The sequence below is a fragment of the Hippocampus guttulatus genome, chromosome 6 (assembly GCF_054856545.1).
Source record: "Hippocampus guttulatus isolate MCC_2025c chromosome 6, RoL_Hgut_1.0, whole genome shotgun sequence".
NCBI classification, from domain to species: Eukaryota; Metazoa; Chordata; class Actinopteri; order Syngnathiformes; family Syngnathidae; genus Hippocampus; species Hippocampus guttulatus.
This window is the reverse complement of record NC_141266.1, coordinates 15,918,037-15,942,729: the sequence shown is the minus strand read 5'-3', so window position 1 is coordinate 15,942,729 and position 24,693 is coordinate 15,918,037. Positions and strand designations below refer to the sequence as shown.

General features: G+C 42.8%; 1 protein-coding gene across 1 annotated transcript; it reads right to left on the bottom strand.

The window, feature by feature from the left end:
- Nucleotides 1-1,971: 1,971 nt before the first annotated feature.
- On the bottom strand, nt 1,972-16,200 carry LOC147203745 (metalloreductase STEAP4-like). Its single transcript, XM_086113211.1, has 9 exons — nt 15,741-16,200; nt 15,539-15,646; nt 13,913-13,983; nt 12,623-12,707; nt 7,157-7,435; nt 5,398-5,492; nt 5,155-5,308; nt 4,878-5,048; nt 1,972-2,232 (listed from the first exon to the last, which is right to left on the bottom strand). The coding sequence occupies exons 1-9, from the start codon at nt 16,173-16,175 to the stop codon at nt 1,972-1,974; spliced, it is 1,659 nt and encodes a 552-aa protein (XP_085969337.1). The 5' UTR covers nt 16,176-16,200.
- Nucleotides 16,201-24,693: the final 8,493 nt, after the last annotated feature.

Genomic DNA, 24,693 nt, shown 5'->3' with positions numbered 1-24,693 from the left:
CGAGCGAGAATCTGATAATGACAGATGTTCCGTTTCCTCACTTGCCCCCTCTGCTTCCGTTATCTGATTAAACTTCCCTTTCTTGTCACTCCTCACCTGCCCGCCAGCTGTCGCTGCTGATCGAAGCGCACTCACCGGACGCTTGATCAAACCGCCCGCTGATCCCACTCGTCTGCTCTTATCAGCCCTTATTACTACGCAGAGCTTAACATAACAGTTCCTTGAAAGTAGATTCGCCTTATCAGTCCACTTGGGATGACGCGCGTGTCAGCTGTAGGAATGCGGAATGTTATGCAAGTTCAAAACTCACTGACAACAATCCTACGTTTTGACATGATGTCATGAAATGGCGAGATTATAGAGACCAAATGTGACATTTATCTGGAAAATACAATATTTCAAATGCAGTCTTTCAACTGGGTCCTGTTAATTTACACAATCATCTAGAGTAGAGTTGGGATTAAAATAATAATAATAAAAAAAGGGAGGTCGAATCACAGAAAAAAAATGAAAAAGGAAAAGATGTGAATATGCAAATCAAACTCCAAATTTGCAGGGGTTGCCTAGAGTTTTAAGTTGTAATATCACCAATAACCACCAGATGACAGACATCTGTTACACTGACTCTCATACTGCACAATATGCCCATTTTTTGCATATTTGGAATGATATGCAGGGCAAATATAGGACTTCAATAAGATTCAAGTTGATTTTTGTGCAAAAATAAGTTCTTGCACTTAATGGTGGTTTGCTATTCAGCAGTTTTTGGGCCATTCTTGAATGGTGATTTTTTTTTTTTTTTTAATGCAAGAGAACCCTTTGCACTTTATTTTTGTGTTTGTATAGTGGATCTTTTATACATGCATTAAAAAAAGTATGAACAAAAATATATTAAAGGCACGTGTTTTGCACATATGCACATATTATGTCCTATTAAAAAAAAGCCTTTTGTAATACATCAAGTTTGGAAGTACGTGATCCGACGTAGCGCTGATGAAAAATTGTGACCCTCCCCAAGCATTTAGTTTGCCCATCCCTGATCTATACAAACATGTCACTAAGAAGAATGCAGTACAATCGTCTCACCATATCTTAAGATTGTTCAAATATTTTGACATTGTTTCCGATTCGCTGCATCCAACCAGCTGATTAATTTGGAGGAGTATGGCATTGGCAAAGAACAGATTTTCTTGAGGTTTTTGCTTTTTTTTAACAGCATGATGTGTAAATGGTTTTCTGAAAGATAGAACACACATGACTATTTGGGTTCCATCACAGTTAATAGTGATGTGTTGCGCAGACAGATTTATGACGAGATAGCGAGAAGACGACAGGGACAGCACTTGGAAAACACTTCACTACGACGCTGATTCGTTTAACCACACAGGGTAATGTTTTTACGCTCTGTTCGCTAAACCTGTCTCTCCTCGTTGCACCAATTTATACCGGGTGAAGTGTGTTTAATCAAAGCAGCTGAGGGAGAGCATCACACTGGGGCGACCACTTTATTCTAATTTTGTGTGTGCAGTGCCCTTGAGAGGGAGGACGATTTGGGCAATGAGAACGATGCCGCTTTGAGGCGGCTCCATTTTGAGGGTGGGGAATGGAAATGATTGCCTCTGTTTATCAAAAGAATATGTGTCGTCCGGGGATATCGTTCTATTTTTTGACACATTTGGTGAAAGAGGAACAACAAGCACATAAAATCCCTCAAAGCTAAGAAAAAGAAAACTTCATATCCTCGACGCCCTGTACATTCCGCTGAATTTCGCTTTTAGAAGAGCCAAAGTTGGACTCCAAATGCTCCAAATGATCGGGTCATGTGCTTTGCCTACCCTGTAGACGCGCTACAATACCAGGAGAATGCGTGAGCAAAACGAATCAACATTACTCCTGAAGAAATTTCACTCAAGTGTGCTCCAGTACTGATCGCGCTGAGTTGACCTCAGGTGAACCCCAAAGGTCAGATGGTCACAGGTTTGTGGCCTTGTTCTCACCCGTCTCCATGCTCGAGGCCCTCTCCCAGCCCTGTCGAATGCGGGTGAGAGTTCGATCCACGCATGGCAGCAAGAGCAGCATTTTGAGAACCAGCACCACGGACGGCACAATCAGACACAGCATGTAGCCTGGAGGGGTGTACCACTTGTACGTTGAAGTGCGGAGGAATTTATTCCAGCCGTAAATGTAACCGTGTGCCGTGCATATGAACAGGGTCAGGTGGCCAAGTTTGGACTGTAAAAAACAAAACAAAAAAAAATCATAATAATTTGCATTTAATTAGTCAAACCCCCCCCCCCCCCCAAAAAAATCCAGCTACAGTATTCAGAAAAAGAATATTGATTCGACTTTTCTTTTCACACTGAGACCTTTTTTTGGTTTATTAAACCATTCTGACTCAAGAGGGGAAAAACACAGGCATACATTTGTGCAAATAACATACTCTAATACTAATAATACGGTGCATGTGTGGCTCATCAGATGTGTTTTTGTCGATGGATAAAACTACTCCCCTGCTGACTTCATGAATAGAAATTGTCACATTAAGTTTTATGGTGAAAACATTCTCTTAAGGATTTGGGGTTTTTTTTCTTTTTTTTTTCCACAGCTGTTACAGAATAATTGTTGTTGGCGCTCGAGTGTCCTCCTGTTGTTTGGTTATTGTTAATCACTTGGTATAGAGCATCTTGAATATGCTCCTGCACAGAAGCACACTTACTATACGGTGGCATCCTCCGATGATAATAATAAAGGATTTTATATTTAATCGCAACCGAGAGCCGCAAAGACTCGTGCATCATGAATATTAAAATCCAATGCATTCCCTGGTTGACAACTGTGCTCACAACCGATAATCTATGCAAATAGATCTCGGTTGTGTCGTCTCTGTCCTCCTTACTCAAAGGATCAATTATCTTGACCTCCATCGCCGAATATCTTATCCCATCAGTCCATCGGTGCGCGCGACCTTTTCACACACGTGCCCGTGACCTGTACCGGCAAATCTGCTCACGTGGGATGATATCTTCCCTCATAATTCAGTTTAATGAATAACTTAACATTTAAAATGCTGAGCTAAAAGCTACCAGTCATCCATTGTGTGTACGTCTGTGTTCGGGAGTGACTTAATTCGTCACTTGGGAAGAAAGTGCCCACGACGCATTGCTTTTACAGCACTTTAATAACTCAGATAAAAACTTAATAATACTGACATAATTATGATGTATCAAAAAAAATCCTAAAAAGAGATTTTACTGATAGGAAGCACAAGATAAGGACAATGGTACTGGGGCGTTTAAAAAAACTAACTTTATTTTCAGTCGACAGTACATTGTCTTTTAGACTGAAAAAAAAAAACGATAAGACAATCTTTGCTATCTTTATGTCTTGGTGATGCGTGTCTCTGTCCAAGATTAGATGCCTCATTAAATACGTCAGTAATTCTGACAATGCCCTTATATCCTATGAACAAACTGTATTTTATGTTTCAGATGTTTTGTTCTGGCGACCTTTGTAATTTGGTGTTCAATCAGCCTTGCCATGCATGGTTTTGGAATGTGGGAGGAAACCGGAGTACCCGGAGAAAACCCACGCAGGCCGGGGGAAAACATGCAAACACCACACAGGGAGGCCGGAGACGGGATAGAACCCACGACCTCTGCACTGAGAGGTTAACACGCTAACCACCGGGCGGCCACACTACTACTACTACTACGACTACAATAATAACAATAATTACAATAGAAGTGAACACCACACAACTCACTATTGGTAAAATGGAATGTTAAGAATAAAAATAAACATACAACAATAATACAGCATACTGAAGTTGGAACTTTTTCCCAAATATTTCAATGAGGTCCAAATAAAGGCAACTCCCCCATCCCCCATGTTTATGGCCCATACTCAATTATGAACAGCTTTCGTCATGCTACCAAGTATGATCACAAAGGGCCGTGGACACAAGATACGCTTGGTTAAATGGAAAATTCTATATACCAAGGAACATATCGTGAAAGGTGTGTTGAAAATACCGCCAGAGTTCTTAAGTTTGACATGCTTGTAGCCCGTGCTGTACCGTATATTAACCCTTTTATGTCATCAAAATAACTCCACCACATGGTGACCAAGCTCAAGGTTCCCAACATTTCTGTTCAAATGAGTTGTGTCTATTATGCACGTCATTATACTTTGATGATTCTTATGCCTCAAGCCCATGCTGTATTTTTATTTAATGACCAGGCAACGAATGAGTCTGTGATGTCTTCAAAACCGCTTCACCACATGTAAACCCACTTCTCGGTCGCCGCTGCTTCTATGATCATGAGTTGCCTTTATTATCCGCTTAATTATAATGATATCGCGATTAGGCATTATTATAAAATGTTCCTGCGGCCCGGTAGTCCAGTGGTTAGCACGTCGGCTTCACAGTGCACATTCCAGCTCCGGCCTCCCTGTGTGGAGTTTGCATGTTCTCCCCGGGCCTGCGTGGGTTTTCTCCGGGTGCTCCGGTTTCCTCCCACATTCCAAAAACATGCATGTCAGGCTGATTGGACGCTCTAAATTGTCCCTAGGTGTGAGTGTGGGCGTGGATGGTTGTTCGTCTCTGTGTGCCCTGCGATTGGCTGGCAACTGATTCAGGGTGTCCCCCGCCTACTGCCCGGAGATGGCTGGGATAGGCTCCAACACCCCCCGCGACCCTAGTGAGGATCAAGCGGTTCGGAAAATGGATGGATGGATGGATAAAATGTTCCTATTGTCCATGTGAAATAAAAACATGCACACATCTCTCCATTTTGTGAATAAAAAAATACCAATGTGGCCCCCTCACCCCACCCTATCCCACTTTTACCATCAAAGATGTGCAAGTGTGCTCTGACCTGAATGAAGCTGAACTCCCTCCAGCTGAGCGAGCCTCCCACAGAGGGCAGCGACGTCAGGCCGAGTAAGACATAAAGAAAGAAGCCCAGGATGCCCAGAACGTAGAAGGAGTCCGTTCCCCATGCTTCTGTATAATTAAAGTCAAAGGGGGTGGTTTTGTTGTTCTTCATCTAAAGGGAGGGAGAGATGGCGGACAAGAGCGTTGAGGAACATTTTTCTTGTACCATAAATGTACAGATCAGCTTGTACTGTGGCTAAAAACCCATTGCGCTGTACCTCGTCCACCACACGGGAGATGAGTTTATGTCTGACGGAGTAGCGAATGGGAATAATGAATGTATAGATGGCGTGGAGAAAAGCAAAGCCCAAAGCAACCAGTCCCATTTGCTTCCGACACAGCATCCAGCGGTCCAGCCAGTTCGGGAAACGCCTGCACAATAAGAGAGAAGTAACTTGAAGCAGTGCACTTTGGACATTAGCAAGTAGCTTTTTTTTTTTTCAAATGACTTGATACTCTACTTGTACTTGGTTCCTCTATAGAGCTGAAAGAAGGCGGCGATGACACCAGGCAGGTAACACAGCGACAACATGACAAGCGATACGATGGGAAACACCTGAAAGAGGGCAAGAAACTTTAGAAGCACATCATAAGGAACTCTCTGCCTGTCCACACATATACAGTATAACTGAGTAAGAATAAGGATTGTTATTCCTGCCCGTTTAAGAAAGTTATGCTTCAATGAAATGGCATTGCACCTCCACTTGTCTAAACAAGGCATTGTGATGAATATTTTGTTTTTCAAATGTGAATTAAGCACCACTAAATCTGTTTTTATCCACCTCAGGTGGCGGCCATTTTGTCACTTGCTGTCAACTGAAAATGACATCACAGTTGCTCAGGGCTCAGGTAACAACCGATCATGACTCACCTGTTGTTTTTTTTAAACTGGTCAGGTGACGTTCACAAGCTGAGCCGTGATTGGTAGTGATCATAGAACATTAATGTAAAGATAATTTTTGGGTTGATTGCTCCTTTAAATGTGAGCTTCACTCTGAGACACGAACAAGAGTGGAGGTCGTATTCTTGGGCCCAGTCATCAACCAACATGTTTATCCTAACTGCTGAGAAAGCAACAATACAAGCTGTGGTCATTTGGATTCTGCCAATACAGCCCAAACAGTAAACTGTATCGCCTGAAGGCAAAATTAGGTTTTGTCTGAGTTGATGTCATAAACAACTAGGCAACCCGAGTTATTTTCATGACATGCGTAAATCTGTCCCGGCATTTGGCACATCTATGTGCACATGTTAGGCGGGCAGGCTTGAGGAAGGGCTACGCCGCTGTGGAGGTGGTCACAGACAATTTCAATCATGGTCAATCAAAGCAGCTCCTTACATTACCTTTAAATGCAATACACAAGTCATGCACTACTTTCTTGCATGGCAGAAGCACATCTGCACCACGGAGTGGACACTTAGTGGCCCCCATCGTGTGTGTGCCCTCCCTTTGGGCTTGATTACCGTTGTTCACATATCGATGAATCACATCTGACGTCACAGCTGACATCAACCACACATGTCCACGAGGCTCAGAATCTACCTGCCTGCGCCCCAGAAAATTCACGATAATCACATTTGACCACTTGCACCAATATTTAGATGTGGTTTGGACCGACTTTTTGCTATCAAATTGTCACTCCACCGGGCACATCACCCAAAACGCAAGAGGTCTGCCAAAGAGGCAAACACAAGTAGCAAGCCCAGCGCTCATATGAAAATCAGTTTACACCGGCATTTGTGCCACAGCGCACGTATGCTGTCTACAAAACAGAGCCCTTAGTGTGTAAAAAAAACAGCCCTTATAAGAGGGGAAGGTTAATGGTCCAATACCTCAAAGGGCTTTAGACCAGAAATAAACAAAAGTAATATTGCCACGGTTAGCTTTTCAGCAAATGGTTCTGTCAAAAAAGGTTAGCTATGGGGGGGGGGGGGGGGTGTCAACTGTGTCAACAAAGTCAGCCTTTGTTTCCCGGAAGAACGGCAAATCTGATCAAATCCACAACATTAATTGTTCTAACTTAATGGATAAATTGTTGGGTTTCCACATCAACGCTCAGGTTAATGTTGTCCAATTGATCTCATGTGCATGCTCGTCTTCTAAAACAACCTGAACAGGACAATTTCAGTCCATTCGAAGGGCTGATATTACAGCGACTCTGAAACCCCCCCGCTCCCAGAAACTCTACATTTTGCAAGCTCATACAGACATTTGCTCACCTTGTTGGCCAGGGACACCATGATTCTGTAAGAAATGTCCTTCCCCTGCTCTACGTAAGCATAGATGACGTCTCTGATGAGCAGATAGAAATAGAAGAAGGCGGCGAGGCCGACTGCGACTCGGAGAGGCAGCCTCCACTCGGGGAACAGCCTCAGGGGGAAGTCCTCCAGCTCTTGGGCAGCTGAAAGTGACCCCCTGTCCAAAACGGTTAGGCCCATCTTGGTGGCAACCTCCGCTACAGCCTGCTTTGCCTCTGCACTGTTGCCACACAGGTAGACCTGGACAGAGATTTGATTAGAAAAAAAAAAAAAGGAAATCTTAGCTTGCAATGAAAAGAACAAACGTCCCGCTTCAAGAGTTGTTGAAATTAATGAATAGAATTACCGTATTTTCACGACTATAAGGCGCCATTAAAAGTCTAAAATTTTCTCCAAAATGGGCAGGACGCCTTATGATGCGGAGCGTCTTGTCTATGCGCTGAGTTCCAAAACCTGACTGACAGCCGACACGCTGTTTATATCGAGAAAAGGCGGAAGTGACTGTGGACAGGCATGCGGCAAAGAAGTCAGCCAATCAGTGAAGGGTGGGCGTGTATATATACATATATGTAGAGAAAGAGAGAGAAAAGGCAGACGTGAGTGACAGGCATGCGGGGAAGAAGTCCGCCAATGAGTGAAGGGTGGGCGTGTAAGTGGACGCTAAAGGGACGCTACAAGCAGGTACCAACACCTGTATAGCGTGTGGCTATGTGCATTGTTGCAAAACAACTTCGGTTTTGGTTTCTAAGAACCCCCGAAAATAAATTCTACAAAGAGACACGCCTACGAAGCTCAGTTCAAACTTCAAGCCATCGGTTATGCTTTTGGCATGCGTGCCCATCTCACAGCAGCGCTGAAAAACCAAGTCAAGCAAATGAACTCTGAGCTTGCTGTTATTCCCGGAAGCTTGACTAAAGAACTCCAACCGCTGGACATCGGCATCAACCGGGCGTTCAAAGTAAAGTTGCGAACGGCATGGGAACAATGAATGATCGATGGCAAACACAACTTTACAAAGAGTGAGAGGCAGCGCCGGGCGAGTTACGCCACAATTTGCGAATGGATTGTGGCTGCTTGGATGAACGTGTCTGCTTGCACTGTTGTTCGAGCTTTTGGCAAAGCCGGCATCATTTCTGTGGAGCCACATGGCAATGAGAGTGACTGACAATGAGAGGGAACACGGCGTTTTTGATGGCTTACCGGTACTTGCACAATTGTTCAATTCTGATACAGAGGATGAGGACTTTGATGGATTTCTGGGTGATGATTGATCGAAAAACGTGAGTACATTGTACGATGGCTAAATAAAATACAACGGAACTCAGTTTTCCGTTGCCTTTTTAAAAACGTGTTTTTAGCTTGTATCTGTATGTCTTGGCATGCTACCGAATGCTACAAGCTAACGTGTTTTTAGCGTGCGCGCATGCATGCCGTATGTTTAAGCTGGCGTATGTTTTACCACTTTAAAATTGCGCCCAATAATACAGTGCGTTTTGTCTATGTGTAAAATACAGAAATAGCACCCATTAATGAGACTGCGCCCAACCATACGGTGCGTCGAATGGTCGTGAAAATACGGTACTCAGTTCTGTTTTTAAAGGATTTCTAATTGCCCACAGAGCAGTTAATTCAGCCAACCTTGTGTATTTGTCGAGGATTTGTTAAGAGGGGTATGTTAGACTGACTGGTGTTATTAGCGACATGTACTGAGCCAATTACTTCAGTTTGACAAACATGCAAATGTTTGTTTGTGTTTTAACACATTTAGAAAACAACACCATCTGACGATCAAAGCTAGCTTGTTGTATCCCCAGTCAGACCATATTCATTAGGACACTGTGAGTGATTTCACTCAAAATGTCTCTTTGTCCAAAATTATTCCTACATCAGTTCAATAGAACCCGTTAGAAGATGATGTAAGTTCCCAGGATCCAAGTGAAAGATTTTATTTGACCGATTGTATTTTCTGGGATACGAAACATTTTCCAAATGCCAAATCCGTCATAATGGCGACTTCTTTTCATGACTATCTTCAACCCAACGTCTTAGCATCTTGTATCTTCGCGGGATACAACGTCGGTTAATTCGGGCTAATAGAGAAATAGATCCAAAAACTCCAAATGTAACTGCGAGCAGCATCTCATCTTAAAACAACCACTGCTCAGTCAGTAGAAATAGAATTGTTTTCATGTTGCCGTGAACCTGCCTGTTGTTCTGCACTGTTGCTGATAATTAAAAGATTTCACAGATGAGTCACAAGCTGTTGTCTGCACCGTGACACCGCGATGAACTCTGGCATCAAGGACTTGTGTGCAAAAATATCGAAATAATTGTGTGATGTTGTATCCTGAAGCTGAAGAAGAAACTCTTGCAGGGGGTTAAAGCACACGATACGTACATACAGTCACACGTACCGTATGTACGTATCGTGTGCCGCTCATGTCCTCATCGTATTTCTACATCTTGCCATGCTGTCATTATTTTGTTGTATCAAACTTGCTGCCCCAAGATAAGGCGATTAAACGTGTGTGTGTGTGTGTGTGTGTACTGGGGTCCAGCAATTGTGCAGGCAGAGGACACAGAGTGAAAAAGTTTGACAGGCAAGTCAACTGAGCAGTTTTCCCCCAGGTGTGTGTAAGTGGACCGGGCAGCCAGCCATGTCTTCTTACATTACTGCACCGTAAGAGCAGGGGACAGCCGACAGACTAAATCTTCATCTGAATTTAAATGTGATACACACACACACACACACACGTGACAGCATTTATTAAAATTGTATCAATTGTGTCAGCGTCAAAAATAATTTTCTGGACTGATAAAGCCATCTCTGATTAAAATTTGCTGTTGACCAGTGTAATGTATCTTTGTTCATTGATCAATCTATGCTAAAAACTTGTAGTGACAGACATATCAATTAAGTGATCTTTCAGTACATGCTACAAATTGCAGTTAACTGGTATATCTACTTGTTGCCATTCATAAAACAGAAGTCAAGGGAACCCCTGAGTATATCCCGGTAAGTGTTGTGTTCAATTCAAACTAAATAAATCTGTGAGTAAATGAATCCGAGCTCATGATCATTTCAGTATGTGTACTTTTTGTGACATTTTTTTTGTTTGACGGTGTGCTCTCAAATCATATTAAATATGTGCCATGGGAAATACTGATAAAGAAACTGTCTTTGGAACAGGAGTTCAAAGCAGTCAGAGATTTTTCCAACATAAAATTATAGTCCAGGGGCCTGTGTGTGCCTTCCCAACTAGTGATGGATGATCTCACCAATGTTCTTCCTGCTAGGATATCAAGTCAACAAAAAAAAAGTGTTATTATCAGCTGTGGTCAAGTGATATGGATCACCGCGTGCGCCTCCAAGACACAGCTTTATTGTGTCCTTGAGCAAGACACTGAAACACCGAGCTGCTCCCTGGCTGCCACCTAAGCTGTCCCCCTGCTCCCGTTTGAGTCACAACAGTGTGTGTGTTTGCCACGTTGACTGCTGTGACGGCTTAAATGCAAAGACAATAAAGGAATGAGTGAAAATGCACCTGTGGTCATCGCAATAAAAAGCCTTCCTCACTTGTCCATGTACTGTATATACGAAGAGATAGGCAAGCTTGTTTTTCAGACGTTGTGGTACACAACGTGTCAATGCTATCTCAGTGGCACGTTTGAATTTGATGAAAACGTCTGGAAGAAGATGCCTCTAAAATCAAACCAGATGTAACACAAGTGACGTGTGACAATATCCCATGAGACCTGAGCATATCTCCACCTTTGAGTATCGAGTGTGTTTGGCTGCTTCTTTATTGATTTGTGTTTGCTTGTGATGGAAAAGTGTGATTATAACAAGAGAAACGGAAATTGAATTTACTGTGACTTTCATGTTTCTGCCCAGGCTGCTTGGTACAATATGGCAAGAGACATTGGGCTTGATAGAAAAATGCAGGTGCGCTCGTCATGAAAATTAGTGCATTTTAATTTTTGTCTAGTTTAGCGTGTTTGGTAATTTGGCAAGGGTCATTGCCCCCGGAGCACCTAACGATTTGGTGACTGAAAGTAGACTAGACCTTAGACCAGCTCAGAGCAGTTTTCTGAACGCGATTTACGTGGATTTGTTCGAGGTACAGGCAGACAGATTCTGAGTTCTGTGCGGTGGATGCCTTGGTATGTTTATCCATAAATATGACAACAGCGCGCATCGCTAAACGTACTTTGCGCATTTTGATCTTCTGCTTGGGCTCCAGTAAGTCTATTTCTGTCAAAGACTGTGTGCGCGCATCTCTTGTGCCGAGGCAAGCCGTTTACATCGGCCAGGAAAAAAAGTCCGCGGTGCTCACTCCCACAATGGCGCACATGTCCTTTCCTACCTGCGCTCGTCTACGAAAAAGACAAAAAGAAAGAAAACTCCAACCATGTGCAGTTAGACCACACTTTGCACTAGACTTGTGCTAGGCACGAAAACATTTGTTTTTATGTGAGGAGACTCACCTCTTGGGCACCTATCACTGTATATCACAAAAACAATGATGAGATGAGTATATTGTTTTTAACATTAGTTTGACTTTATTTTGCCTTTGTTAAATGTTGATCTCACTTTTCCAAGTGTGTGGTCATTTGGAATGTTAAAATGCTGCTTAAAACATTGCCTGGTCAGTCAATGACGGTTTTAGAATGGCAACAATGGGAGTCTGGAAGAGATTATTTCTTTTGCCATCCCAAAAATTGAATTGGAAATTATTATGCACATTCCAGAATTGACTCGTCCACCGCTAAGTATAATTCCACATGTACTGGTGGAGGGATACTGCCGTTCACATTTTTTGAAAGAAAATGGAGCACTGCAGGGGTACCAGCACGTGAAAGGATATTCGTGGATGTGTGTGTGTGTGTGTGTGTGTGTGTGCGCGCGCATGCGGCTTGTTTGTGTTGCAGAGGATTTGAGGCAGATTCAGGTTTGGTCTCCAGAGGTTCCCACATGTTTGTGTTTCCCTTTGTAGCTGCGAAGCGGAAGCTGCAATAAACACTGGTCTTTCAACTTTGTAACATCATAAAGTGTGTTGACTTGTGTGTTTTTACAAGTTTTGCCCTCGTTTTCTCTCGCATTGATACGGAAACATGGGAAAAAATCAATAATGTGCACCAGCATGGACGGAATCAATAAGGCATTGCATCCATCCAGCGTTTTCTTCCTACTGGCGGAATTTTGGGCTTGATGAAAACAGATTGCACTGAAACGCACCGACCATTTATTGTCATGTTCTAATATGTTTCAAGGACTCGCTGCTAACGAATCGAATGGAATTGACCTTCCGCTCCCTCCCCTTTACAATACCAACTGCGCCACTGTGTTCCAGCATGCCGCGTCTTGTTTTCCGCCATTCATCTCATATCTTTGAAACTGTTTTTTTTTTCCCTCTCCCAACTCACCTGTTTTCCTGTCAGAAGACCATTCTGCAGAGCCCAGGCAGACAGCGTGTTAAGGCCTTTCACTACAGTTGCTCCAGGGACCAGTCTGGAGAACACACAGCAAAGGCTTTAGCTGACATTTTTGAACATCCTTCTCAAAAAGGGTAGGACTAGATACATTTTTTACTTCTTCCTACTCCCTTGAACATAATAACTGTGTTGAATGAAGATTGATTTCTTTCTTTTTCCTTTTTTTATCTACCTTATTTTCTGTCAAATTATTACTGTATATATGTTTTATGTTCAATAAACAAACAAACAAACAAAAAAGAGAAAAGACGTGGGGAGTGGGGGGGGCAAACTAGAGGGCTCTGAACGTCACAAATCAATCCCTCCACTTTGACTAAATTGAAACTCGGTTGGTTTCCTGCTGAATGATGCACTTTGGTTTCTTCAGGATTCAGTGGGTGGGTGCCTTTTTGGTTATTTGACATTCTAAGTTGGCTTTCAAGACACTTCCGCCCTCAAATGTTTTGAAATGTTTTATTTTTCCTTCAAATGTACGCATTTGACTGAAATATTCAACATGTTAAGAAAAAATTAAGAATATAATTACAGATGATAGATATAGACGGACTTATAACAAAGGAGGATGGCCGCCACATTGAAAAAAATATGAAGGGGGAAAAAATATTTCTTTTTTTCAGGGGAAGGTGACAATGTCAACACTTAAATGCTATTGTACTAACATTACATGCATTGAAATAACTTTTTGTTGGCTTTGTTGCATCATCAACCACAAGTGTGTTTCATAGTCACTATATCACAGTTCATTTATTGCAGGTTGGGTGCATCGTTTTTCATTTTGCAGTGCAGTAGAGTGTAATAGTTACTCAACGGCATGTCTCCGTCGATGTAAACATTGCTAATTGAATATAGCCTGCCGCGGCTTGTTAGAACAATGTTTTAATCCATAAAAATTGGTATCGAAAGAGCAGGGGTGTCCAAATTCGCTCCTCAAAGCCCGATGTCCTGCCTGTTTCCAACTCGCCCTGCTCCAACACACCTGATTCAACTGATCAGGATCGTTAATCTGGCTCCTTCAGAGCTTGGTGATGAGTCCTTCAAATCAGGAGTGTGAGAGAGCAAGAGAGACAGTGGCAGGCGCTTGAGTTGTTGACTTTCATTCATTAAAATTCTAATTTTGCTCTCCTCACATATCGGCTTCATTTTTGACATATACAAATAAAATAAAAAACTTTCATACGCTTTTCAAAAATATTCAAGTGAGAGTCCGCGTGAGTCTGTTACCTCTGCAAGTAGGCAGCGTTGGCTTCTGCGTACATGTCTTTCTTCAAATTATTACTGAGATCCACTAACACCTGCGAAAGAGAACATATCTCACCATTTACATGTTACCAAACCTCGAGACGACTATTCATGTTTATTTCTTAGTTACAGGTAATTAGCATTCGTCAAGCATAGATTTGGCAGCTACGTCTTGGTTTAGACAAAAAGCTTGAAATAATTAGCTTGGATGCCAACCCCTATCTTTAGCCTTTATTGATGTCAGTCTTTGCCTGAGTCGACACAGAGAACTGCATCATTTTCAAGATTAAAAGTACAACACACAGTGCTCAATATAAAGCCCTGAATGATTTAAAATCATGACGTTTTCACAGCAGTGTTTTACACGTCACCGGGTTTTAACTTAATCAGTTTGAAAATTCAGATTGATCCAAAATAATGCCCCCTTGTTCATCCATTCATGGCAGTGATGTTAGTGACTCAGTGTTAAATTAGGTCAATTGAGATGAGATCTGGTTTTATAGTCTTGCAGGTATTATAATCTTATAATCTTATACTTCAATATGAGTAGGCCTAATATTTTTGGGCATCTATAGTCTCAATAATATTGAACTCTACCATAAATGGAGTTTCAAAAAAAAAGTGGAAAATGCACACTTAATGTTGGTTTATTGTTTGGCAGTTTTTTGGCATTCTTGAATGGTACATTTTTAATAGAGAGCCCTTTGCACGGAAAAAAAACATATCGATATTATGTTGTCTGCTTCAAACCCTTTTTTGTGGGGTTAGTACAGTGGATCGTTTGTACATGTAATATCCATCCACCCATCCATTTTCCGAACCGCTTGATCCTCACTAGGGTCGCGGGGGGTGCTGGAGCCTATCCCAGCCATCTCTGGGCAGTAGGCGGGGGACACCCTGAATCAGTTGCCAGCCAATCGCAGGGCACACAGAGACGAACAACCATCCACGCCCACACTCACACCTAGGGACAATTTAGAGCGTCCAATCAGCCTGACATGCATGTTTTTGGAACGTGGGAAGAAACCGGAGCACCCGGAGAAAACCCACGCAGGCCCGGGGAGAACATGCAAACTCCACACAGGGAGGCCGGAGCTGGAATCGAACCCGGTACCTCTGCACTGTGAAGCCGACGTGCTAACCACTGGACTACCGGGCCGCCCTGTACATGTAATAATCAAAAATAATATATATATTGAGAGCACATATTGTGCTTATATTTCGTCCATGATTCATGCTTGTCATTATTTTTTTCCATATCTCAAACAACCTTTTTTTCCATACATCTGGTAAGAAAGCGTGTAGTCTATGTGGGCCACCAGTAGCACGGATGAAAAATTCTGACCCCCTTCAAAATGTATGTAGCCCATACCTGATAACATTTATTGAACCATTTATCATGAGCCAATTGAAAAATCTCATCACACGCCAACAAACAAAAATCCTAAAAAAAAGGATATGCTAGATATATACATAAATGATGGATAGCTTTACACATAGCAAGCTGGTTGTATCCTGAACACAGGAAAGGCGCCACAAATTGCACCTGCTAAGTCAATGTTATCAATATTAGGGCATTATTACATAACACATCGGCCATCAAGTCACCTTTCCTTCCAAATAAGGTGCCAGCGTCTCCATGAATGTGTAATGTTCTCTGTGAACACAAATGAAGATGAGTCGCGCTGCCTTCGCTGCCTCCTCATGGCTCATCACCTGCGCGGCACAAACATTCACCGTGTTAAATCGCGAATTACTTGCACAATCATCCGTTCTTGCTGATCGTAGCGAACCGCCTCATGTGTTTCACCTGAGCTCCTTGAGGCAAAGGGCCACATCTGTGAGGTCTGCGGCTGCCGTACACCACCCTGCAGCCAGTCTGCAGCAAGCGCAGGCCCAGCGAGCGTCCCAAATCTCCTGTCCCAAAGATGCACAGTGGCTCCTGTTCCTGCTCCTGCTCCTGGGGCAGGGCCATCGCTGCTCCTCTTCGTCCGAGGGGATGCAGGGATACACTCTCTAACTTGGCGTCTTCTGTTACACCACTTGCCACAGTCATGTTGAAGCAGTTTTTGGAAACTCGGTGTTCCCCCTGTCTTGTTATATATTGCAGTTCTGCAGCACGTAGACATGCCTCACCCTCTGTCTCTTGACGTGAACAGCAACATGTGACGATCCAGTTGTGTATTATGACTTGGAGATAAAGGTTGAGCAAGGCGAGGTTGTTTATGACACCACTAATCAACATCTTCCATCACGTGTTTTGGCATGTGTGTAAGATCATTGAGTATCTCGTTTCGCGTGATTCAACACTCCACCCTAAAATCCATGTGTATAAAATTTGTTTTAATTGACACTTGAGCGACAAGACAGGGGTGGTTTTATTTGGCCAGACTTTGCACAGCAATCAGATGCAATGGGAATGTGATCATCAACTTCAGATTTATACACTTCTCGGTACATCTTTGCTTTCTAATGAGATTCAGAGCAAGATTTGCATCAATAATTCGGCCGCCGTAAAGATAAGAATTCAGAGAGCGCGAAACCTCTGCCAAGGTTTACATTCACTGTTCTGTAATCTGCAAAATCAATGCGAATCGAAGCATTCTGACATCAAGAACAATGTAGTTGCACTGCGTATTAAATGTTCCATTGCTATATACACAACTCATCCTGTGTCACCCAAAGCAATGAGATTTCACAGAAATAACGTATTTATCGTGCTGTAGTAAAAATAGATCTTTTTAAAATAAATTAAGAGGACATCCATCCATCCATCCATGGCTGGTGGAAGTCTTGCATTTGATTTCATTAGCGTGTGAGGGTACACGTAATGTTGTGGCTGTAAATGCATTATGGGTCCTTTTTCTTTAATATTGTTACTTGTGCTTTATGAAAATATAGCTCAGATTGAAATCAATTTCCCCATTTGGTAAAAAGTGATTCTTCTGCTTGCCTTCTTCTCTTCCCTCTCGCTTCCATTCTCGACACTGCACCGTGCTTGATATCTGGGCTCGCAGATTCATTATCATTTCAAAACTCACTCTTCCAGCCAAGCGGCCGGGAAAAGAATTTGTGCAAATTTAGTGCTCGTGTCCCCACGGCGAGCGCATTTGCAAACTTGTGACACGACACAGATGCAACGGTGCAGAAATGAAGTGTGGCACATATGCATACCTGTCAACTTTTCGGAGCGCCAACCTGTATAAACTACCAAAAAAAATCCTTATAAAGAGCAAAAAATCCTTATAACATACCAAAGCATTTTATATGTCAAAATAACGGCAGAAAAAAACCCCACGAAATTTTCAATGATATTTATTGTAGATCTCCATAATACACGTGATTTACTGGAAAGTTACCGGAAATGAAAGCATTCGAGTAGACTAGCACCATTCTGGACAAAAGCAAATGGAACTACCTGTTAGGGGGAAAAAAAACCCCGGAAATGTTCACAATCCGTATGATTTGTGCGATACGGCCATATACGTAAGATTCACCACAAAATCCGTATGAACTATGGCTAAACCGTATGAGTTGACAGGTATGCATATGTAACTGCTTCGTGTGTACACATCACTTTACTCTGTGTGCGTGTGTGTGTGTGTGTGTGTGTGTGTCCTAAAGCAGGCCAGAAGATCGGAGCCCAATAGTGTTGCATCACATCACCTTTCTCGACAATGCGCTTCTTCCATTCAGATCACAAATTGCATTTGCATACTTAGCTACATTTATGGAACGCACGCAGCACATCACTTCAGGAGCTTTTACACTGAAGTCCATAACTACAGCATTAATGTTCTACCAGAGGGGGGATCGCATCGAAATGGGAAATAATTTAATGTTTAACCTTTCAGGCATTCATTCACTTGTCGCACTGTTTCAATAGAACTGATGGATAGGAGAGGCACTTGACCCATTTATGGCTCTTCCTTAGGGCCAACTTCCTTTTCTTTACTGAATCTTTCCTAAAAATTTCACTTCTGGGTTATTTCTTTTTTCATGCCACACTTCCTGCAAATGAAAACACTTTCAATTTGCTGAGCAAACTCAATTGAAGTTGAAACACATGGCTCACAGCAATTCTCGTCTTGTCTCAGGGGTCATATGTAATTCTGAAAATTGTGCCCAGCAGTGTAGTGACTCGATAATTGGGGCTACTGTACTAAACTGAATTGATGGATGAATGATGTATGGATAGATACACAGATAGCTAGCAACAGAGCTAGCTTGCTAGCTAGCTGGCTGGCTAGTGAAAGAGAGAGATGGATACTCTCATTCAATCAAGTGTGAAATTAACTGACCAAATTACTTTACTTTCTCTGTATTGAGAGACTTTGTTAGGAATAAAAAAAAAGAATGATATTTGAATGTTCCTGTATTGGGCAACTAAAGCCTTCTTTTTCGAGGTTTGATGTGCTTGCTCCTGTTTCTCGGGGCACTAAAAACATTAAGTGGCCCATACAGTTGGTGTGAATGGCTGCTATATGTGCGATTGAATGGCAACCAGTAGGTGTACACACCTCTCCCCGAAAGTCAGCTGGGATACGCTCTCTGGTTCACCAGTGAACTGAACAGGATAAGCAGAAGAAAATTAATGTGGGGGGGTTAAATATTTACATTCCCCAACACGTTCAGATTGTTATCATGAGTGTCTGACAACCTTCTGGAAAGAGTCCCTGCAGAGAAAGTCGTGTATGTCAAACGTAACCGTTGTCTTGCTCCATATATCTCACAGGACGCGTCTCCCTGTGGGAAGATAACAGTGCAAACACGAGTGAAAGGAGGAGTGAGCACTCTGGGGAAGACTGGAGTGCAGAATTTGATGGAACCAAGGAAGGTTGTGAGGTGGTGTGTGTGTGTCTGTGTGTGTGTTTTTGCCCTTTTCTGGTTTGTGGTGGCAAAAATAATGTTTCATAAGCGATACACGGGCCGTCAAGCTATAGAATAAAATGGGGGTTTTTTTGGGGTCGGCGGTATCTTGAGAATTTTAGGTGGGGGAAAAAAATTCAACTGCTGACACATTCTCACAGATGCAGATCGGAAGGGACTTAACCGAATGGTTAATAAGAACGTGAGCTCTGTCCTGGGCTGCTAAATGGACTCCATCGAGGAGGTGACTGACAGAAGGATGCTAGCCAAGTCGACATTCATCTTGGACAGCATGTCCCGCCCCTCGAATTACACAATGGAATCGCTGACTAGCTGACTTTTGGCATCACTACTTTTCTCATAGGATGCACACTCACGCTTGTCAGAATTTGCTTCATTCTCAAAATCTTCTTTTTGCATTTGCTTTGTTTTATTTTCCTCACTTTATTTCCTACAAGTCTGCTGATAGGGGGGCCTGTGAGTGAGCTCCCAACGGGTCATTACAGTGTCTCTTTAGAATTGTGTTGTTGGTGTTGATCAATGTCAGCCATCTTTCAGAGGTGGGGCCCACCACACTGGCCAGCAGCCGCAAGCGTACTGCTCTACAGTTTTTACTGACATCCAATCATTGTCATTGCAGTCTTAAAGCAGTGCTTTTGTTTTTGACATGGGACAATTTCGGCAGACCCCCCCCCCCCCCCCCCGGGGCTGCCATGAGCTTGGTAAATTGCCCGCCCTTGCCTCTCGAGGGGCCTCTGCTCTAATTGCACCCTGGTTCGGCAATCACTGCCTTATTTCATGTTTACATTATAAACATAAATTTGCCTTACAGAATGTGACATCGTATCAGAATACTTTGATTGAAACAATCCCCGGATATTTAAAGTCAATCATGACAACAACTCTGCCCACCAAAGGGTAAAATTCATTAAAATATCATGATTGGACTGCCTCGGGACAGGATAATGGTTAAAAAGAATTCCCCAGGCTGTGACATAGTAATTGCTCGGACTCTTTTCTCTGTTACTAGGCTGAGTTCATAAGGCCAATGGGAAAAAAACCGGAATTTTACTTTTGGACGAGATTGTTTGAAAGGCCAATTAGTGGCTCATCCCACTACGGCAATGGACAAAGAGTCTGTCCGAACAGGAAGTTGCCCAGACACACACGGAGAGCCCTGTGAGGATTATTCGACTGCATTTGCAGTACTTTTCAATTTCAACAACTACTCCGTGCTAATTACAAAAGGCGTGCTTTCTGCTACATACCAATAGTGTTTTCGAGATTTTCCAGTCGAAGTCAATGCAGACATTTGTAGGAAATGTTGAATGTTAAAGCAATAGAGACCATGAAGGAGCACGCTGAGACAGACGACCACTTCTTATAGTTTTCTTTTTCACGCCTGCTTGTTACGGTGATCGGATTGAGTTTGATGCTATTAAGTGTGACTTAATAGGCTTCTATACTGAGAAAATGGATAAACAATAAACAGAAGACAAGCGTCAATGTCTTCTTGCAGAATGTCAAGGATACATAGACTAGACTCTTTCTCTTTCTGTCGCTCACGCGCACACACACGCACACGCACGCGCACACACACTGCTCTTCAAGACATGAATTCTCTGAGCGGTTTCACAAGAAACCCAGGGAGACTTTTTAAACCAACTGAGTATTTTGTGCTTACCCGCAGACATCTTGCGACATTTAAAAGGAGCGTGCAGTGGGAGTGGATCGCATCGAACACATGCTCGCGCACCCATTTTGGAAATGTCAAAATGTGTTTGCACCTGTGGAAAAGTTCCTCCGCTGCTATGTCGAATCATCCCGTCGTAACTGAAGAAGACACCTAAGCGCAGCTAAACAGACAAAAAGTCTCCTTTGTGCCCTTTACTGGCAACACCGCGGCGCAGGACTGAGAATTCCACGAGGATCTCTACAAACATTAGATGAATATCCCATTAGCAGATATTCAGGCGGACACACACGGCATGTTCATTATAAAGCGCATACAACGAAAGATGGAAGGACTTGATGAAAGAGGTTTTCCTTTCTGCGCGACTCACCTCAACGGCGGATGAGGTGAATAAAACATGAGAGTTCAAGTGTTTTAGATCTGTATGTAAAGCCACGACTGGGTGTTTCATTGCATGTCACTTTTTTTAAATGGAAATTGTGTGTATGTGGATGTGTAGGGTGTGGGGGGGGGGCTTCTTACATAATTTAACTCTGTCTATTAATCACATACACTTTTTGTCACTCAGGAAAGGGGAAGTGAAGAAAGTAAAGATGAAGAAGAAAAAGCACTTTTGTTTTCACACCAATCATAGACCCGGTGAATGTGCAAGCCGTAGGGCAAAAAAGAGCAATGGATTTAGTGATGCAGCAATGCCGGCTCTTGTCAGAAATATAGTAGGATTATCCAGGAAATGTAGCCCGCTTTAATTGGAAGGGACCCGACATATTTGCTGGTTTACTTCATTTCTCTCACAGGGTTTATGATGCATTTATCTAGCCAGCATAAATATTTTTATGTACATAAATAGATGTAGTTCTGCATGGCAACAAGTGATTATACACACCAGAGAAAAATGTGACCAGAGAAAAATGATACCTGTATAATCAATGAATCATTGTTGACTGGGAGCTGTCTTTTGTCATCGTGGAAACATTTGAAAAAGAAGTATGAATTGAATACCTAGTACGGACCGAAGTGGCTTCTTTTGAAATGAGATTATCCCAGCGTGTGCATTCATTTTCTTTACAGACGCCTATGCAGCGCATCACCGCATCTTTGTATCCCCGCAGCCTCGTTCACCACTTCAACGGGATAAAACGTGACTGAACGTTTGGAGCGGTGGATATTAACTGCGAGAAGTGAGAGGCAGGGAGGAGTTGAATAAAGAGTTACCTGAAATAAACCTTGAGATTTTCCCTTCCATCACCCAACTCAAATTGCGGCTACAATACAATTATCTCAGCCTAAGCCCGTAGCAGATTGTGGCGGCTGTGAAAATGGTTGACACAGTAAAACCTTCCAATTTGAGCACACCTGAGGCTGCACAATACAGAATTTGACTATTAGACAGCTCCAGGAGCGTTCGAAGCAAACATGGTGCATCATCATGTATCTGTTATGCTGCACACAAATGGAAGAAGCTGCCAACACAATTGAAGTTCATCCCAAAAGTAAATGCTTTTATATCCAGGTTAAAAATACTCCCCCCATGCATGTGAACAAGGTTTTTGATAGCATTTTTAAAATTGTACGTTCTTTTAGTAATTTTAGAAAACTACTCTACGTAACGTTTAAATACGTTGTTCTTTTTTTGTAAATATCTTCTAATTCTTTTTTTTGTGTTGTATTTTTGCAATTAAATGTTGCCTTTTGATGTTGTTATGTAACTATGTGAAGCACACCTTGTACTATACTGACGAATCAATCAGATGGTAGGAAAATGAGGAACGGCTAGCCAACCTCGTGAAGACCAATTTGTAATCTTATTCATGAAAGAAACAGTCCCATAGCCAAGATATTTGAAGTCGCCTTGGCCAATACGACTGATTCTGTAAGGCCTGAATCTGATTTGATTCACAACAGAACACAGAGGCTCAAATCTGATTGGACGAAAAAATATGACATAAACGTATTTCTGGAATCAATATGCAGCCAAGAGAAAGACCCCGAAAATTGAGATGATGGAAAGTTGGCTAAAAATTCTTGCAAATGGAAAAATATTAAAATGTGGGTGATACATGTAGGTCAAATCTTCTGACCGTATTTTGGCCAGCAGAGAAAGACAAACGTTGGTTGTATGGTTTTAAAAATAAAAAAGGCTTTATGATTGCCATAATTCTACCATAGAACTGATTATTCTTATTAATGCCTCTGGGAAGAAATATTTCAACCAAAAAAATTAAAATTGGATTTTGACCAGCATAACGTGTTGTTGTGCTCTCCTCCGGAAGGAGGCCTTGATTGTCTGCTGGCCTCCTCTCACTTCCTTTCGCTCCCAGCTCACAATGTTATTTTTACCTCCGAATGAATGCAAATGAACAAAGGCATTTTGGCTGCTGCGCTGACAGATTAGAGATTAAAATCTCACATGTATCCATGTCATTCCGAATCATCATATCCTTGACAAACAGCTGCGCTCCGCAAACGGCGCGCGGCCACAGCGCTCAACTCCCCCTGTGACTGCGGGGGTAATCGTCAACCAATTACGAGGCTGAATGGGCCGACAGGATTTTTCGCTCCGTCTCCTCAGCCGTACCTTCGCCGGAGTGAAAGCGCTGACGCTGGGAGAAAGCGCTGACGCAGAAGTGCAAGCCGAAAAGAATGAGAACCTCAAACTCATCACAGGTACTATACCTTTCTGTTGGGGGAATGCAAAAGAGGGTATGGGTGCACCTATTGACGGCGATTTGTCAAATTGTAATTGTCCATCCACTTATTTTCCTTTCATTCGAAAGTGAACAAGGCGCAGGGGTAAATCTACTAATGAGGATGGCATTTGATCTCATTAAAAGGCCCCTGTGGGATACAATGTCCCGACGTGGACCACAGATTGGTGAAAGATAATGACGTGCCAGGAGGCCTGTTAGATCAGCCGCATAGCAACGACGTTGAACTGAGGCATTGACAACGCTGCCTATTTGGTGACATTTCACAATCGCCGTAATTGCGATGTTTAACAACCTTGCCACGATTCCCGAACAAAGACAGGAAAATGCTATTTCTCTACACTGGCGAAAGGACACTTTGATTCGCTCCGCTTTCATCTATAACTGCTTCAAACAACGAAGTGTATGCAGAAAAAGTGGTTGAGATTGCACGACTGTCTGTGTCTTATGTGTTGTGTTGTGTTGTGTTGTATTATTTTGTCATTTTATGTTAACTGTTCTTTTGATGGCGGTGCGGGCACCCGCAGCGGCTCCCCTCTCTCGTGTGGTTGAGAGGAATGAAATTTCATCTGTGCCGTATGTTGCACCTGTTACAGTATTGTTCCTCTTCCTTTAGTTAGGTTTGATCGTGAAGGGGTTATTCCTCTCTGTTAGTTAGATTTGATTGTTACAGTACTAGTCCTCTCGATTATTACAGTGTTATTCCTCTCCTCTTGGTTATAGACTTGATTGATACAGTATTCGTCCTCTCAATCGTTACAGTATTATTCCTCTCCTCTTGGTTAGAGTCGGTCACTAAGGTGTTATCTCCTCTCTGTTGGTTGTGTTTGTTCAGACACTTGAAAGAAACAATGTAGAAAGTTGTTGAAGGTATCTCCTGCTTACTGTGATTACGATCACCTTTGGTACCCCCTCACCCCGCCACTTTCAGGACCCCTCCAGAGGACGTGTCAACATCAAAAGAGGAACTGTTATCCTTAGTTTCTGTGTTGCAGCTATTGAGGGACTGTGTTTTTCTATGAGTACTATTGATCCCAGTCTCTTTCCTGAACATCTGTTTGCACACTTAAAACAACGTATGTAGTGTTGGATCTTATCTTCTCCCTCCTTGGTTGATTAACGGTCCCCCAAGTGTCCTCTGTTGTTCCCCCGCACCTTGGGTCGGTCCTTGTTTGCTGTTAAGCCCCCCTGGGGGGAACTCTCATCCCAGGATGTATGCACAGCGGGGTTCTGGAACTTGCCACCACACCAAATGGTGGGTAGTGGAGGTTTGGTCTCACCTCACCGCTCCCGACTTCTTCCAGCCACACCGGGTCAGATGTCATGTTACTTTCTTTGTTTCCGGGATTTGCATGAGGGGCGTACCTCCCCAACCCTCATTATCATATTGTCTCTATATAATCCCATGTCTGTATTTTCTCTACGCTCTTCTGATGACATCTGTGACTCTCAGGAGCCCGAATCGATTCGTAAACTGCAGAAAAGAAAATTAA